Source organism: Mercenaria mercenaria, chromosome 4, assembly GCF_021730395.1.
Source record: "Mercenaria mercenaria strain notata chromosome 4, MADL_Memer_1, whole genome shotgun sequence".
Classification (NCBI taxonomy): domain Eukaryota; kingdom Metazoa; phylum Mollusca; class Bivalvia; order Venerida; family Veneridae; genus Mercenaria; species Mercenaria mercenaria.
Window position 1 is genome coordinate 3,310,866 of NC_069364.1, and position 17,901 is coordinate 3,328,766.

General features: G+C 34.2%; 1 protein-coding gene across 1 annotated transcript; it reads left to right on the forward strand.

Annotated features, from left to right (window-relative positions):
* The first annotated feature begins 5,158 nt into the window (after window positions 1-5,158).
* LOC128556158 (uncharacterized) lies at window positions 5,159-11,010 on the forward strand. Its single transcript, XM_053540169.1, has 2 exons — window positions 5,159-5,637; window positions 9,049-11,010. Exons 1-2 carry the CDS (start codon window positions 5,243-5,245, stop codon window positions 10,376-10,378), a joined length of 1,725 nt encoding a protein of 574 aa, XP_053396144.1. The 5' UTR covers window positions 5,159-5,242; the 3' UTR covers window positions 10,379-11,010.
* Window positions 11,011-17,901: the final 6,891 nt, after the last annotated feature.

Sequence of the window (17,901 nt, forward strand, 5' to 3'; positions counted from 1 at the left end):
TAAATTGCAAAATTCTTACCTGTTGAAAATCGACCAATTCTAATAAAAATGACAAGCTTGCTTTGAATATATTCTTGCTATTAAAACATCAGTTCTTTTTTGTTTTAGCTAGATTACGAATTAGTTCGTCCATCGAGTGATCCAATGAGTTGATCTGATTTATACACGAAAAAAAAAACGAGTAAACATGTAGTAAATTAGGAGAAACCCCATGTACAACTCAGTTTTACAGGTCTCATTTGTTTTTGTAAGTTTTGTACAGTTAATATGCATATAAGCAATCTTAATATATTCAAAATTAACATGTACGATATGTATTTACATATTCGCAGTGATTTTACCATCATGAAATAAAACCACGTGCGTTTGATTAGTTATACTTTAATGTTTTTGTTATGTGAAAATGGAATAATCATGTTAATAAATAATTGAAGTGTTTTGATATTTGTTGTTTTACATAATTTGTATTCTATTTGTAAAAAGTGAAACGTTTGAACGTAACAGCACGCATATGTTATTCGCATTGAAAGGAATTAGAGATGAGATTTTGAAATGCACACATGTATGAAACGCTTCTATATACATACATTAATCGTCCGACGAATATTTCGAGTGTCTTCCTTTACATAAAAGTACAAAGGTAGAATCTTCAAAACATAAATATTTTTGATATCTATTGTACATATTGAGTAAATAATTATATAGACAATAGTTTTTCCAATGAATGAAATATACAGACAAATGATGAAATTGAACAAATAAATTCCGTATCGATTTTATTTTGTTGTTGTTGGGTTAAGAGTAACGTCGTCACAATTCAGGTTATATGGCAACTTTTTCAGCTGTTGATGATGGAGGAAGACCTCTAGCTGCCTCTCCTTGTGTTGTTTCATGCACGGTCAGAAACCGTAACCATTCGGCCTCGGATGTCCCAAAGCTGTAGGCTCTAAGTAGCAAGTGGGAAACATCAGTTTTATCACCAGCTCCTGTTTATGCTTGGAGACTGTGGAATTAGGCATTTAACTTAAATATATGGATGAGTGTCAAAAGAACGATAAAATGATAGTAGGTACGTTGCAATTACAGATCAATTGAAGAACCTGTAAAAATCAGGCAAAGTTGTCTGAGCGAACTACATAAGGGTGTTAAACTGATTATCCTGCAAGGTACGGATACAAACCAGTTGTTTACTTAAAAAGATTCTTTGAAAGAAAATAAAACATCCATACGAAAATAAGACAGCAGAATATAATTCAGAACCTTTAGTTCTCTTTGGCAAATTCGTAGATGTCATGAACTAGTTAAAAGCGGCTAAATAGTAACTGTTATACATTCACATGCTCGGCTTGCTTCTTAAAAACTGTAACCATAATTAAGGCATTGAAGAATTGTTGTTGAAACTAGCATATATTTACATTTTTTATCTAAAATGTCAGTAAATTAATTCCTATTACAAAACTTTTTATAAAACTTCTATGATTTCTGATAAATTACCACTTGCCCCAAAAAATAAATAAAACTTTGAGCTTACGTGCACTGCAGGGCTGTAGTTGAACACTAAATGTTATAAGATGTTTGGGCTACCTGTGTGTGTCTCATCGAAAAAAAAGGTGCTAAATTGTAATCTGTCAAAAATAACTCAAAGATAGTGTATGCTTTTAAAAGTGTGTCAAAGTGAACTAACACCAATGATATATTATCGGAACAATTGTTTTTCACACTACAGATTATTTGAAAAATTTGGTAGGAAACTGTGTTAAGACCCGAAAAAACAAAAACAAATCAACAGCACCAGGCATCAGCATTTGTGTTCAAGTACGTTATATGCGTTATTTTATAACGTTTATTGTTTCTAATAATGTAAAGTCTTTACTATATTACACTTGAAATCTCTTTGGAAATGCAAAAATAACGTTGAAAACATCAGTTACGTATCATCGTTAATGCCTAAAGTAAACATGCAGCTTCAACAGTAATACTGTCGTTACTGCTATAAGTTCCAGTAGTAACTGCAGCATTTTGTGTGATACGTAGAATTTTTAAAGATAGTTCACTTTGAGTCGGAAAGATGTACGATACATAAATATGATGAAAATTGTAATACTACCTCTATAAATAATGACTATAATACTTGCATACATATCACTTTTAAATGCTTTGGTGTATAATTATGTCGTTTCAAATCATAACTTAAACATTGCACAATCAGGCATTCTTCATATCTATATGTAAACTGCACTTTAATGCATTGGCCACGATTTATAAAACTTTTGAAGTCCACAGTGATCATTCTGTCTTCTATAAACAATAATAAAACTATACAGTCTCTTTCAACAATGTTCTCAATTACTCATCTGGAGTGGGCTGTCCAGCTGTAAAAGTGGTGTTTTATGCGATTTCTACTGCAAACCGTTAAAAAAATAGATATAATTAGCCTTCTAGTCAGGGAAGCACTGTCTCCTGTGTGTAAAATGTCAAATAGTGAGCCCAGCTCTGTCCTTGATATCGACATTACAACTAATGATGCGTTCGATTCAAGGATCGTTCGCAAATCAGATGTATCATTGCAAAGAATTTTGGAGCGTAACATAGTTTGAACGCGAAGGTCATGAGAGACCAAAATGCTCTTGGAATAAAGCATATTCAGGTCAATGCCTTAACGTGGTTACACTTCATTTAAATTTATTTACACTTGGATAAATATGATATATCCACAACAGTTGGTGTGCACTGTATAGAATCCTTGTTGTCTTCAAGATAAAGGTCTGGAAGGGTGAAGAGGATTATAGATAATGTAGTCACTTGTTTGAGCCCAAATAAAATTGTTATAAATTACTTCACTACGTTAAAAACATGACGGTCACTTTTCCTTTGTACATGTAGTGGAAACTTAAAAGTATGTCTTTTAGTATTGTACATAATAATTCCTCCAGCCTCTTATCCCACATGCCACCTTACCCGACTCGACCCCAAAACACAAACACGCACATTACCCTCTCGTATGTAACTCACTTGAGCAATCTAGGGTCATCATGGCTATTTTGTTATAACTGAAGAAGGTAAGACCTGTTCTAGAAATTTCAATGGAACTGAACCTTATCATTCAATGTCCATATTTCTAACAATTTGATAAGGCATTATTCACCAATATCAAAATTGATTATTTCTTGATTTCCAGATAAATAAAATGCTAAAACGGCTGATATTTACATTCATCAGTAAAATGTATTTTTGCATTAAAAGACATTGATTTTATTTTATTGAAAATTAATAGTAGGTTTTAATTTTCAGTAAGACACATATCGCATAACATTGTCGCCAGGGTGTGCGGGCACTTTTCTCCATTGTCGGAAAGCAACACAGAAGGGTCTGTTATATTGTTAGATGTTTAAGAATCCAGACCAGTTTTATTTTAATTAAGAAATAATAGAAATAATAAATCTGTTCCTATATTTTATCAGTTAATAAAATATGGGCAGGAGTTTGGATGCGTAATAATTAAATCACGAGTGCGTAGCACGAGCGATTTAATCATTCGCATCCAAACGACTGCCCATGTTTTATTAATTGATAAAATTATTGGAACAGATTTATTATTTCGATTCTAACATCGCAAATAATTCGCATTTTACAGTACTACATTTTCAACGTAATACGTCATTCGGGTGATACGCTGTTACAATTTGCCCCCTATGGTTAGAAAGAGTTGCATAGCAAATGGAACGTATAGATATATTTTTTTTTTTTTTTATCAGAATTTTGAGAAGTATTTATAATTTAGTAATCTAACAGCTCGCAAACTAATTATGAAGAGAATCATCAAATTAGGCGAGTTGACCCTGTGTTACAAGTTACGATGTTACCTTTATATGACGTCACACCTTCATGACGTCATACTTTATGTCATACATTTATGACATCACCGCTGAATCTTAATTAAGCTAATTGAATTCGCTCGTAGAGATCGAAACGTATTTTACGGTGTTTTACGGTCCTACACATAAGTCAGTATGACTTTTTATCATATTTATGTTTTTGAAATGCTGTTTTCAACCGGTTTGGCTCTGAAATAATTTGTATGTAATGGAACTGAAGTAGAATCTCTTATGCCACAATCATAGGGGATGAAATGTAACAGCCAACCATATTTTATCGTAGATTCATGTATAGGCGATTTCGCTATATGTTTATATAGCAATTGCTGAAGATCGTGTTAGAATATTTCTTTTTTATCGAGAAAACCTTTCTGGCACGAACGTTTTACAACCACCTCACTACTTTTAATGTATACTGCAATTAGACAGTATCCTTAGAATGGACTAATATTGACCAAAGATTCGCCAAATTGTGCTCTAATGACGGTTAAATAAAATGATTCTAATAGACAATTTCTTAGTTAGTTTGTTTTGGGTTTAACGCCATTTTTCAACAGTGTTCCAGTTATGTAACGGCGGGCAGTTAACCTAGCCAGTGGATTCCTGGATTCTGTACCAGTACAAACCTGTTCTCCGTAAGTAACTGCCAACTTCCCCACATGAATTATCAGAGGTGAAGGACGAATAATGTCAAACACAATGTCTTTTATCTTACAGAGAATATACGCCCCGCCCGAGGATCGAACTTACGACCCTGCGATCGGTAGACCAACGCTCTACCTACTGAGCTAAGCGGGCGGGCTTGAATCTAGGGCTATTTAACTCCTAGGACATAGATTTTGTATAATTAATAAAAATGGAAAAATGTCCACAAGCGTAATGATAAGAGACTGATCAAGGATAGCAGACTAGTTCTGTACTTTTTTAGAGGGAAGATAGTACCGAAAATTGTACCTGGGCCTACAAGCAGATCCACTATGTAGTAAAATACATTTTACATGAAATTTATTAAAGAGAGAATAAGGCTTTCGTTTACTGCTTTTGCAAATAAACATCAAAAGGATGATCATGGGGAGGGTACCCCCGAATCCCACTGCACACCCTCTGCGTACCTTCGAAAAACGACTTCAACTACGCACCTGATCTATTTTTAGAAAGTGTGGTTTTAAAACTAGGTCATTTTTCATCATGGTTTAAAAAATAAGATTGCATTGTTACATTTAGTGTCTTATGCCGGTAAAATATTGAGGGGTTTCTCAAATGCATTATAATAGACACATGTAACCTGATGAGCTTCTTTCAGTGTGTCTTTCTTTTCTTATATTCTTGTCCATTTAATAAGATTAAATTTAATATTTAAACACGGTATGTACCGTATAAACCGCTTTAAAAACGAAAGAGGAAGTAATACTCGTCCGCCAAACAAAATGGCGACGGGTGGGTGTGAAGTAACCTCTGATGAGATTTTTAACTTTAAATGTACACCTTGTTCTAAAATTAGCCGACAAAGAGAAGCCGTGAAATATTGTGTGGAATGTCAGGGATACTGTTGTCAGTCGTGTGTTGACATGCACAAAGCATTTCCTGCTATACAAAGGCATAAACTGCTCGATAAATCAAGCTTCAAGACGGTGACTTTGACAACAAACCTTCCAAGTGTTCCTACAGAGATATGTACCATACACGAGATAAAGATTCTGGACATGTATTGTGGTAACCATGACGTTGTTGGATGTACGAGCTGTATGGCGCTACATCACAGGTATACATCTGTTCTTTGATATATCGATATAGATCTACATTAATTATACCACGAATTGATATACATTTTCTGAGCGTTTTGCTAAAGTTGAATGTCACGTTCAAAGACGTGGTAATATAGCCTGATTTAAACACTGTTGAACAATTATCAGAAACTAATTAGGCAGCTTGTTCACAATTTGTGTGCAACAATATATAGTTTAATATTGAATGTTTATCAGGCATTAAGAGATAAAAAACGAAATCAAGTAACTAAAGGATAGCTTTAAATCGACACTACATAGATTACCTGATATTTCGTATGTATACGAAATAACATAAACTAGTCAAGTTATATCTACTGCCCTAAATCCTATATTTTGGCGCTCGATTAATAGTAAAGTAACGAGTACTTACCTTGGTATCACTATTTATACGTTTAGTTCATGTGCAGATTAATTACGGTTTGTGGAAGGCGTTCTGTTACGAAAAAAATGAAGGAAAAAAAAACAACACACTTAAATAATGTAAATGAAAAATATAAAGATACCGATACACTAATACGAACTTTGATCAGTAGCTGACTCGTTGGTGCATTGCGTGTTAATAACGACACATTTCAGTTAGTGTAAAAGTCACAAATAAATTAATTTACTTGAGAAGTCTTCGTTGAATCTTATTGAAAAATTGGAAATTAAATAGTTGTAAATAAAAAGTTATACGAGTCTAAGAATCTCGGCGAAAAAAGAACGAAACGGAGCGCATTATTGCTCGTGCAATGAGGAAGGAGTGGTTGTGTATGGATTGAACCTTATGTTATGCTTTTGCTTTTACATTTTCAAAACGTTATAATACCGTGCGATACCTGTAATCCATGTACACATTCATTATTAGAACGCTATAGGTATGTATACCTAGCGAGGTAATCTGGGTATTTCTTAATTCGGTATGGATGCGCTTATCTAATTCAGTCATGTTAAATCATCACCATATTTGTAGCAAATGCTGGTATCATACACGACAAATTGCTTCTTAATTGCAATTATAACCCACAAAAAGAAGTTGGGGGGGAGGGGGGAGGGGTATATAGGAGTGATCTTGTCGGTCGGTCGGTCCGTTGGTTTTCATGGTTTCCGGACAATAACTCATGAAAGGCTTGACCGGTTTAAATAATTTTTTTGTACACAGGTGTAACATCAGAAAATACAAGTCAAGTTCGACTTTGAGTTCAGTAGGTCAAAGGTCAAGGTCACAGTGACCCTGAACAGTTAAATGGTTTCCGGGTGATAACTTAAGAACGCTTGGGCATAGGATCATACATTTTGGTACACAGGTGTAACATCATGGCGTACAGGTCAAGTTCGACAGTAACCCAGGACAGTTAAACGGTTTCCGAATGATAACTTGAGAACGCTTGGACCTAGGATCATACATTTTTGTACACAAGTTTAACATGATAAAACACAGGTCAAGTTTGACTTTGAGGTTAGTAGGTCAAAGGTCAAGGTCACAATGACACGAAATAGTTAAACGGTTTCCAGATGATAACTTGAGAACACTTGGGCATAGGATCATGAAAGTTGATAGGTAGGTTGGTCATGACCAGCAGATGATCCCTAATGATTTTGAAGTCAGTAGGTCACAGGTCAAGGTCATAGTGACCCGGAAACATTTAAACAGTTTTCAGACAATAACTTCAGAATGATTGGGCCAAGGATCACGAAAATTAATTGGGAGGTTGCTCATGACCAGCAGATGACCTCTATTGATTTCGAGTTCAAAAGGTCAAAGGTCAAGCAAGTTCAGCTCTGACAGAGGCTTAGTTCTGTAACAAGGCCATATTGTGGGGGTATAATTCGTCAGTCCTGTGACAACTCTAGTTTAATCAACCTTTAACCTGTATTTCGATTAATTATAGAAAGATTATTTTATTTATCATTTAAAAACTTTGCCAGACCCTTTACACTTTCTTTTACATTGTTTTTTATACAATGTAACTGACATTAATAGTTTCCCAAAAAATCATGTGTAAAGCAGTTTTATACAAAAGACCATTTTTTTTTTAAAAATCAGAGTTCTTTTTAGACGGCATGCATGGCCAAGTTGTTAAAGTCGTTTACTTCAAATCAGTTGCCACAAACCAATGCAGATTCGAAATCATTTTTGTGGTATATAATTCTTCTTGTTAGAAACCTATCCAGCTGGCTTAAAGAAGGTCTGTACTCATATGCATGTACCCGCACATGTCTGAAAGAATGCCCTGAGTGTCGCCAAAAGCTGGAAAGTCGCTTTTAGACCTGAATTTTGTCCAAGTGGCTCTTAATTCACCAAAAACAAACATTTAATTTTACAAAAATTGTAACCGAATTACCTTAATTTTAATCTACGTAACTGTGTTTTTTAATCACGCGACTATCATTTTGAATACACATTCTTGTCCTTGTAGTTTTGTTTCAGTGTTCATTGGAGTTTAAAACTACGCCATTCAGATTAATAACTGTCGTTTGTTCAATAGCTGTTCAAGTACTAACTCAGATCTAAAGGTCAATTAAAATGAGCAGATATGTTAAATATTTATAAGTTTCAAATGATGACACACTTTTTAACAAATTTTCTAACACAACATGTTGATATAAAGTATTCATGAAGTTTTTCTTAATAAAATTCATCTTTATTTCACATGTTATTCGAGCTTAAAAATCAATTATACATGACATAATTGATTTTTTTGCATTTTGCAGAATAACAGTGATTTTTCTTTCTTCTTTTTTTTATCTTGATAGGTGTTCTTGCTATGAAATTCGCTCGTTAAAGAAATTCGATAAATGAATGTTTTCCAAAAATTTGGTGGAGTTCGTAAAAAGATAAGAATGACATGATTTGTACTTTAAAATTTTCAAACATTTCGACCTATCAATAAAAATGTATTTTTTCTACAAGGATGCTAAATTTCGAAATTATATGAACACTTCTTTGATAGAGTTTTGCGATTTATTCAGTTTCTTTTCTTGTATTTAACGTAGCTCCGACACAATTATAGGTCAAATGGCGACCTTCCATCCAGTATTTATGGTTGAGCCAAAGGTGCCTCTCCTTGCATTGTTGCATCAGAGGCCGGTAATTTGGTAGAAACACCAGCCTTCCGTTAGCCAGCTGGATGGCTTCCTTATATGAAGAATTAAACATCCCGAGTGAGGCTCGAACCCGCTTCTGTGAGGGGCAAGTGTTTCAAAATCGGCGACCTTTACCGCTCGGCCACAGAAGCCCATGGTTTAACAGATTTGTAAAAGTGTTTGTGATAGTAAATGTTATTTACTACACATTATATCACATCTTATTCCATACAGTGTTTATATCGAATATCTATTATTCACCTTTTGTTTACAAATGAAAACAATTTTGTCGAACAAACATTTCTGACTTAATGTTCCAGGAACTGCACAGATGTCCAGCTTGTGTCTGATGTTGTCAAAACTATGTTTAAGAAGACAGACGCGGATGAAGCTCATCTGAAATTACGGGAGAAGAATATGGCAATGGAGAAGATTAAAACATCCAGAGAAGCTCTTCTTGAAGAGTTAAATAAATCAAAAACGGATGCAGTCAATGAATTAAAAGCATTTAGAGCAGAAATGGAAACGATGCTTCAAAAAATGGAAAAGGAATCGATAAGAGAAGTAGATAAGGAATACCAAACAATGAATGCAATGCTGCTGGAAGAGATAAAAGAATCAGAAACCCAGATTATAGGGCTCGAGCGAGTTGCGGACAACATTAAACAATCTGACGGAAATGTAGCCCAGCAGTTTGTTTCCATAAAAACAGCACAAAAGATAATTGCCCAGACTGACGCTATTATGAACTCTTTCGATGCACACACACATGCAAAGGTATCATTTGCTGCTGACGAAAATGTTTTGGGATTCCTACAAAAACTGAAGACGTTAGGGTCCGTCAATAGGTATACAGCCTACACAGTCAAGGCAACCAGAGAAATGAATATCAGAGCACAGAGTGACAAATCAACCTGTACTGTATACGGGTCATGCTTAACACAAGGAGGCAAGCTACTACTACCCGACAACAGCAATGCTAAGTTGAAACGTGTCGACATTAGGAAACTATCGGTAGAGGACTACTGTGGCCTTCCTTGTAGTCCTGTTGGTGTATGTTGTATAGGTAACCAGGAAGCAGTTGTGACATTAGATAACAGTACCATCCAATTTGTCTCCCTTGGCAATCAGATGAAACTAACACATAACATAAAGCTGGATCATTCCTGTTTCGGTATTGCTTATAGGGATAACAAACTTCTGATAACTGACAATGGCACGTCACTGTATATACATAACATTGCTGGAACGCTGTTGCAGACGATATCCAAAGACAGTTCCGGAAATTATCTGTTCACCATGTGTCGCCAGATTGCTTTCAGTGATTCTGGAAATAAAATTTATGTGGGTGACAAACAGAACAATGTCGTCACGCTAAACAGACATGGTGAACACTGTAGCAACTTTATTGATTCTGATTTGGTCAATGGTAGGGGTGTCTGCACAGATAGAAAAGGGAATGTGTTTGTATGTGCACTAGAATCAAAAAATGTCATGCAAATAAGGCAAAATGGACAAAAAGTTGGCATTGTAGTAAAACCGTCAGATGGACTGATTCGACCCTGGTCCATTACTTTTAGTCCAGAGATGAAAACTTTATTTGTTACCGAATTTAAAAATGACACCGTTAAAGTATTTGAACTGCAGTAATGCCAATACTGTAAAATTTATTGACTTGCATTAACAGTATCTGAAATATGCTGAATAATTATTTGTTCCCTAAGGGGTGAGATACATGTACAGTGTAGGAACATGTTTTCAAGAGAAAGTAACGCGACACAAAACTAATGTATTTTATTAACTATTGATATTTTATGCTAACGATAATGTTTTAAACAATGTGACAATATCATACTTTTTTTAAAGTATAATTTTGGCGTACTGGAGCTTGCTGCAGAATACAATGGAAAGATAATAAGGTCCTTTCAGTTTTCGGCCAGCAAAATTCGATTGTGAAGTACAAGATTAATAGTCTGATATCACTGTTTTAAAGAGAGCAGGGTATAAAAATAAAGATGTAAGATGTATGAATAGAATAAAAATTGTATTACTTCAATTATACATATAAATTATAAATTATAATACTTGCTTACATATCACTTTTGAATACATAATTGTGTAAGTATATGTCTTTTTAAAACATAGCTTAAGCAGTGCATATCAGGCTTTATTTAAACTATTTATCGTGGCTGTATGTAAATTACATTCATTGCATGCGATTTAAAAGAACGTTCTGAAATCCATCGCGATCATTACTTTTTATAAACAGTAATAAAACCGTAGAGGAATTTCTTATCTCTGATTGTATTCAAATTTCAACCATGTTCTCAATTATTTAAATGGAGTGGGCTGTCCAGCTGTAAAAGTGGGTGTTTTGTAAGCCTCCTGCAGCAAACCCATAACAAAAATTTAGTTATAATAACTAATGTCTTCAAGCTGATGAAACACTGTCCCACGTGTGTAAATTGTGAAAAGAAAAAAGAAATTAACCCAGTTCCCTTATATCGAGAAAACTACGAAAATGCGTTCGATCCCATGATCTATAGCAAATCATATGTACTACAGAAACGCAATTTGCCGCTAACAAAATTTGGCCGAATTTTTTCTATCAATTCTTGCTATCTACCATTAATATGAAGTGGACATGCGCATATTGTCGGAGCTTTTTTGTCTGATTATTATGTTTGTGAGTAATGCCCATTTTTGTGCTAAACAATATTACAACTTCATCTTTACGTTGTGTACTCAACTCCTCGTACAGATTCCAAATTCAGATGAAATTAACTTAACCCTTACCCTCCTAATTTTCTATAATGGACAGTACCATTTACTGTTAAAAGATTGTAGATCTTGATCAGACTGCACGGATGTACAGGCTGATCATGATCTACTCTTATCGCAAAGGCAGAATAAATCGTGTCCAGCATGATATGGGTTAACATTATCATGAATTGGACATGCGCTTATCAACTGAAACCGGAGGTAGCGTTTCACACCCGGCTAAAAGCCAATATTTGTGTCTTTTATTGTCACAGACCGCACTGACAGTAATTTCACATCCGGCTAAAAGCCAATATGTGTGTCTTTTAGTGTAGCAGACCGCACTGACAGTAATTTTACTAGGGAACTAGGAGCTGCGTAACTCCCATTTTTCTTTCTATTTCATGTCCGTTTGTGATAAAATTTCCTTTAAAAGTGGGTGTAGGAAAATGTGAAGTTATCTAAAATGTGTAAAATATACCTGAAATGGTCAAAGATAAAGTAAATTCCGTGAAACTTGACATATTGATAGATGACAAAGAGAAAAAGCACATGACACAAGAACAGAACTATACCTTTAATATAAAGTCAGGCTGTACAATTTGAAATGGCATTTATATACGTCTGCAAACTGAAATATATAATACTCAACTTACCGGCGCATATGACCAGCAGCATGGAGACAGCCCTTAGTTTCATATCTGCAAATTGTGCGCAACAATGCTATTCAAAAGGAATTGTGAATAGTACAAGAATCTTTATTATTCATAAAATCTTAGCATAGCATGATAAATACATGTATCCAGTTTATATCAAAATCAAAATCATGGCAAGATGGTAAAACATTTCCGATATACAACCCTGTAATACAAACATCCAAAATCATTAAGTATCAAAAATTGTTTTTTTTTTTTGGGACAGACATATTAACATGAAAATGTTTTGCCTTTCACATTACAATAAAACATTGAAAGAAAAGATTATAATGTTACAATGGTAGTTTTATGCAATACAAGTTTACGTGTGGTTTAACTGGCAAAGGGTATGTGTTCTTTTTATTCTTAATACAGCTATTTTTGTTATGAAATACTGATCCTTTCTCTACAAAACATTTATTAACCTTTAGCCTGCTAGCGGCCAGTGATTCTGCCTTTGCGACCAGTCCAGTCTGATCTTGTTCTGCACTGTTCGCTATATAGTTAGTAAACTTTCCGTGAACGTCCCTTCGGATAATAAACAGTATGGCCAGAATTGAATAATGGACCAGTCCATTTTAGAAATTTAGCAGGCTAAGGGTTAAAATAGCTTAATAGTGTACTGTCTATGAAATAACTGCACTCGGTCCAGTTTCTATATGAGATAGCTTTGCATTTTCTCGTTAGAAAACGAACAGCTGAAGCTGTACAAAATCAAAAAGGAGTTCAACATGCTGAAAGGCATTAGAAATTGAATCAACAAGACATGCCACATTGGCAAGTTTATGAATGTCAAATCCAAAGCATTCCAGTTTGCTGTCTTGAGAGCTGCTCCACATCGCTACAATGTCCTCCTGAATGATTGCGTTGAGTTTGCCAAGGAGTTTTGCCTTTGTATGCTGAGCTATTGTGGTAATGCCAGACAGCTGGAGGAGCAAGTTAATGAGAATATCAAGAAAGCAACGGCCTTGGTATAGAGAATTTATCCAGACGTGTTCGTGGCTCAGCTTTCAACGGACATACTTAAATTGGAGGTTCAAATGTTTCCACATTCTTCAGTTGAAGAAATGGTTCAGTTTGACTTAAAGTGTTTATCCCCAATATTTGTGGCCTGTGTCACCAAAGCAGTTATCATCTACTTTCTCAAATGATAAAGTTGTCTCAATGTGTAGAAGGCCGGGATGAATCAAAATAAGCAATGGTCCAATTTACATGTCACGTGCCGTTTCATGCATCAAACAAGAAAAAAAACAAGTCGGTGTGTTTATGTGTATTAGGACTTTACTGCAAACGCATTAGGACATTGCTGAATATAGTTATGTATGGAAGGAATATAAAGATGTTAAAAATATGAGAAGTACTTTAAATGGTTGAATTACTTTAATATTCATGATTCCTCCTCGGTTAAGTTTATGGGCTCTGTCTTAGTTTCTGTATTGTTTTTATTTATGTTATTTATAGAAAGCAAGATTACAGATATCATCGCAGGTGATAATGTTGCCATGTCATTGAACAAATCTCCTGTAGCAAATCTGCCTACCAGCATAACTTCTTCCCAGCCACGTCCTTTGGAACCGTCTGCCTCAGTGTGCCGTAAACCAGCCTACGCTAGAGGGCTTTAAGAACTGAACAGAAACAGAAACAGAACAGAATATTTATTTAGATTTAAGCATTACAGCTTATCATCTGTCTCCATAACATATTAACAAATGACATGCAAAAAGAGAATGAATGGCAAGTACAAAGGTTGTTTTAGGAATTATCAACACATTCTAAATGCAAGTCTTCGTTTCATTAGTTTTTCAAACTGTGTACAAAGAGAGACTTAGTCTTTTAGATGTAAATAGTTGTCCCTTAAGGCTGCGCATGTACAGTATTTTAATCAAATCGCGAGTCTACTCTTCTAGTGTTAGGCGAATACTGAAGAAGAAGAAGAATAAGAAGAAGATGATGATGATGATGATGATGATGATAATGATAATGATGATGACGATGATGACCAATAAACTTATTAATCTGCCAAAGCTAAAGTAATATATATAGCAACAAGGCATGGATTAAATTGTAAATTGCAAAATTCTTACCTGTTGTATATCGACCAGTTCTAAAGAAAAATGACAACAAGCTTACTTGGAATATATTCTTGTTATTAAAAAAATCAGTTCCTTTTTGTTATAGCTAGATTACGAATTGGTTCGTCTATCGAGTGATCCAATGAGATGATCTATCTGACTTAAACACGAAAAACGGGCAAACATTTGTTAAATAAGCAGAAACCCCATGTACAATTCAGTTTTACAGGTTAAACACAACAGTTTTTATTTGGTTTTTTTGGTAAATTTTGTACAGTTAATATGCGTATCAGCAATCTTATTTTTGATTTAAAATTAACATTTGGTTGTACGATATGTATTTACTTATTCGCAGTGATTTTTACCATCATGAAATAAAACCACGTGCGTTTGATTAGTTATACTTTAATGTATTTGTTATGTGAAAATGGAATCATATATAATTTTAATAAATAATTGGAGTTTTTGGATATTTGTTGTTTTACATAATTTGTGTTCGATTTGTAAAAATGAAAAGTTTGGAACGTGACAGCACGCATATGTTAATCGTGATGAAAGGAGTTGAAGATGAGATCTTGAAATTCACACATGTTTATACATACAATAATCATCCAATGAATTTTTCGAGTGTCTTGCTTCGTATAGGAGTACAAGGGTAGAATCTTTAAAACATTTAGAAGGTTTCAGTAGCCACGCACAATTAATAATTCAACACAAATGGTTCTGTTATAGCGTTGTAACAAACCACGCTCACAAATCACATTATACCTTATCGATTTTAAATGTTGATTGAATTTTGGTGAACACTGCAAAATTGCATAGCTACTATTTATTTTTTAGGTGTATAAGCTTAACCAACAGTTAGAAATACGTCAGAGCCAGGAATCAAACTGCATTCACGAGCAGCAACACAGTTATTGAATTAAACTTTTACCACACTGAATAACAAATAGTTCGACCTCCTGTTATAACAAAGTTACAAATCTCATAAGAAATATAAACGTAACTAAGGGAGATATTTCAATATCGGTAGACAACATTATACTTGGTGTCCCTTTTCCTATCCAACTTGGTACAAAACATAACTAGCCAAGTTTTCTAACTTTAAGTACATAGTATGTAGTTAAGAAAATGAGGAAGTAAGAAAAATATTCCCAAGTGGAATTCGCGTGCTTTTACAGTTCATGATCAAATATATAAACACGAAAGTTTAATTTTATTGCATTTAAATGTATGTGTGAAGGTGTGAATATTCATGACAGCTGGAAACATGTAGTGATGTAAATACGCCCAGAAAAACTCAAACTTGATTTAACGTGTTTTGGATTAAATTGTCGATTTAATCAATAGACTTTTCAGTTTAAAATATAACAAAAAATATTAGCAAATAGCATAAATCGAGACATGATAACATGACTTTCTTAATAAAATGTCAAAAGATTACAAGTATGCAGAAGATTACATAAGCAAGTGTAATTCCTGTTTAACTGTGATTTTCTGGTACATTATAACAATAAACGTATTTTGTAAATATACCTTATGTGTAAATTACCTTATGTGTAATTCAAAATCAATCACTTATTTTAAAATTATCTGAAACGTTTGTACATACGTGGCTGTATATTATGACAGTCTGCATCGTAACTAACCATACCAATACAGTGACTCTGAAACTTGCTGTTCGTTTTCATGTTGCACTGAACAAATGTCAGTGTATGGAATTCTTATATACCTATATATAGTTTTGATATTTGTTGTACACATTGAATGCAAAATATATATAGACAATAACATTTCCAACGAATGAAATATACAGACTTTTTATTTGAAAAAAAAATGTCCGTATCGCTTTTATTTTATTGTTGTTGGGTTAAGAGTAACGTCGACACAATTTAGGTCATATGACGACTTTTCCAGCTTTGATGGTGAGAAATATCACTGTGTTTTGTTTTTGATAGTTGTATCGCATCACCAGCTCTTGTTTATGCTTGGAGACTGTGGAACCATGCATTTAAGTTAAATATATGGATGAGTGTCAAAGAAACGGACGAATTATATCACATAGCAATTAAAGAGCTTGTAAAAATCAGGCAAAGTTGTCTGAGCGAACTACATATGGATGTTAAACAGATTAATCTGCAATGTACGGATACTAACAAGTTGTTTCCTTAAAACGATTCTTTGAAAGAAATGATAAATACATACGATGATAAAATGGAAAATTTCAGAACCATAACTTTTTATAAGTAAATACACAGATGTCATCATTGTTTAACATGCACGGCTTGCTTGTTTAAAAGATGTTCAATATACCTATCATTTCTGCATTGCAGAATTGATTTTGAAACTTGCATCTGTTTAAAATAATTCTTTATTTAAAGGTAAATAAATTAATTCCTATTACAAAGGTATTCTATAATACTTCTATGAATTCTGATAAATTGCAATTCCCATGACCACTTGGCTGCACAAAATAAATAAAACTTTTTGAGCTAAAGTGCACTGCAGGGATGTAGCTGGACGCTAAATGTTAGAAGATATTCGGGCGACCTTTGGGTGTCTCATCAAAAAAGGCGCTAATTTGTAATTTCTCAAAACTAACAACTCAAAAATAGTGTATGTTTTAAGTGTGTCCCAGTGAACTAATATCAAATGATATCTTTTCGAAACAAATATTTTATTCACGCCACAGATTGTTTGAATAATTTGTTAGGAAAACGTTTTCAGTTTCTGCCCAAAATACCTCATCAACATTACAGGCCATGCATCAGCGTTTTTTGTTAAAGTACATTATACGCTGTATGTGTATAACGTTTATTGTTTCTAATAATGTAAAGTCTGTCTTTTGGTAGTCACTACCAAATTGCGTTGCTACCATTTTTAGGCGTAACATAGCTTGAATGCAAAGGTAAGGAGAGGTCAAAATGGTATTTTGGTAATGCATTTTCAGGTCAATGCCTTAAAGTGGTTACCTTTCATTCAAATTTATTTTAACTTTGATAAATTTAACATATCCACAACAGTTGGTGCGCAGAACATGGAATGACCAGTCGTCAATCTAATGGTCAGGAGAATTCAAAATGGTTTTAAAATATTCAACTTTCGTGTTCGGGAAGTAATTTTGTTACCTTAATGCAATTCTATTTTAACTTTGTAGAAATATTAATAAGCGCATTGTGGTGTGCACTGCACATAATCCTTGTTGTCTTCAAGGTAAAGGTCTCGAAGGGCGAAAAGGATCATAGATAATGCAGTCACTTGTATGAGCCTCAACGAAATTGTTTTAAATTACTTCTCTTCGTCAAAAACATGACGGTCACTTTTCCATACATGCATGTAGAGGAAACTTTAAAAAATTCTTGTTTGATGTTGTCTTTTAGTATCGTATATAATTATTTATCCGACCTCTTACCTCACATCCCGCCTTAACCGCCTCCACCCCAAAACACAAGCACACACCTTACCCGCGCGTATGTATTTAGTAGAAACTTTTAAAATGTTCTCGTCAGAAAACACTGGCACTATTTCAATATAATTTCACAGATACTTTCCTTATATAACCATCTACCAAAACTGTTCAAGCAAGCGATGTAACTCACTTGAGTAATCTAGGGTCATCATGGCCATTTTGTTATTATTTAAGAAG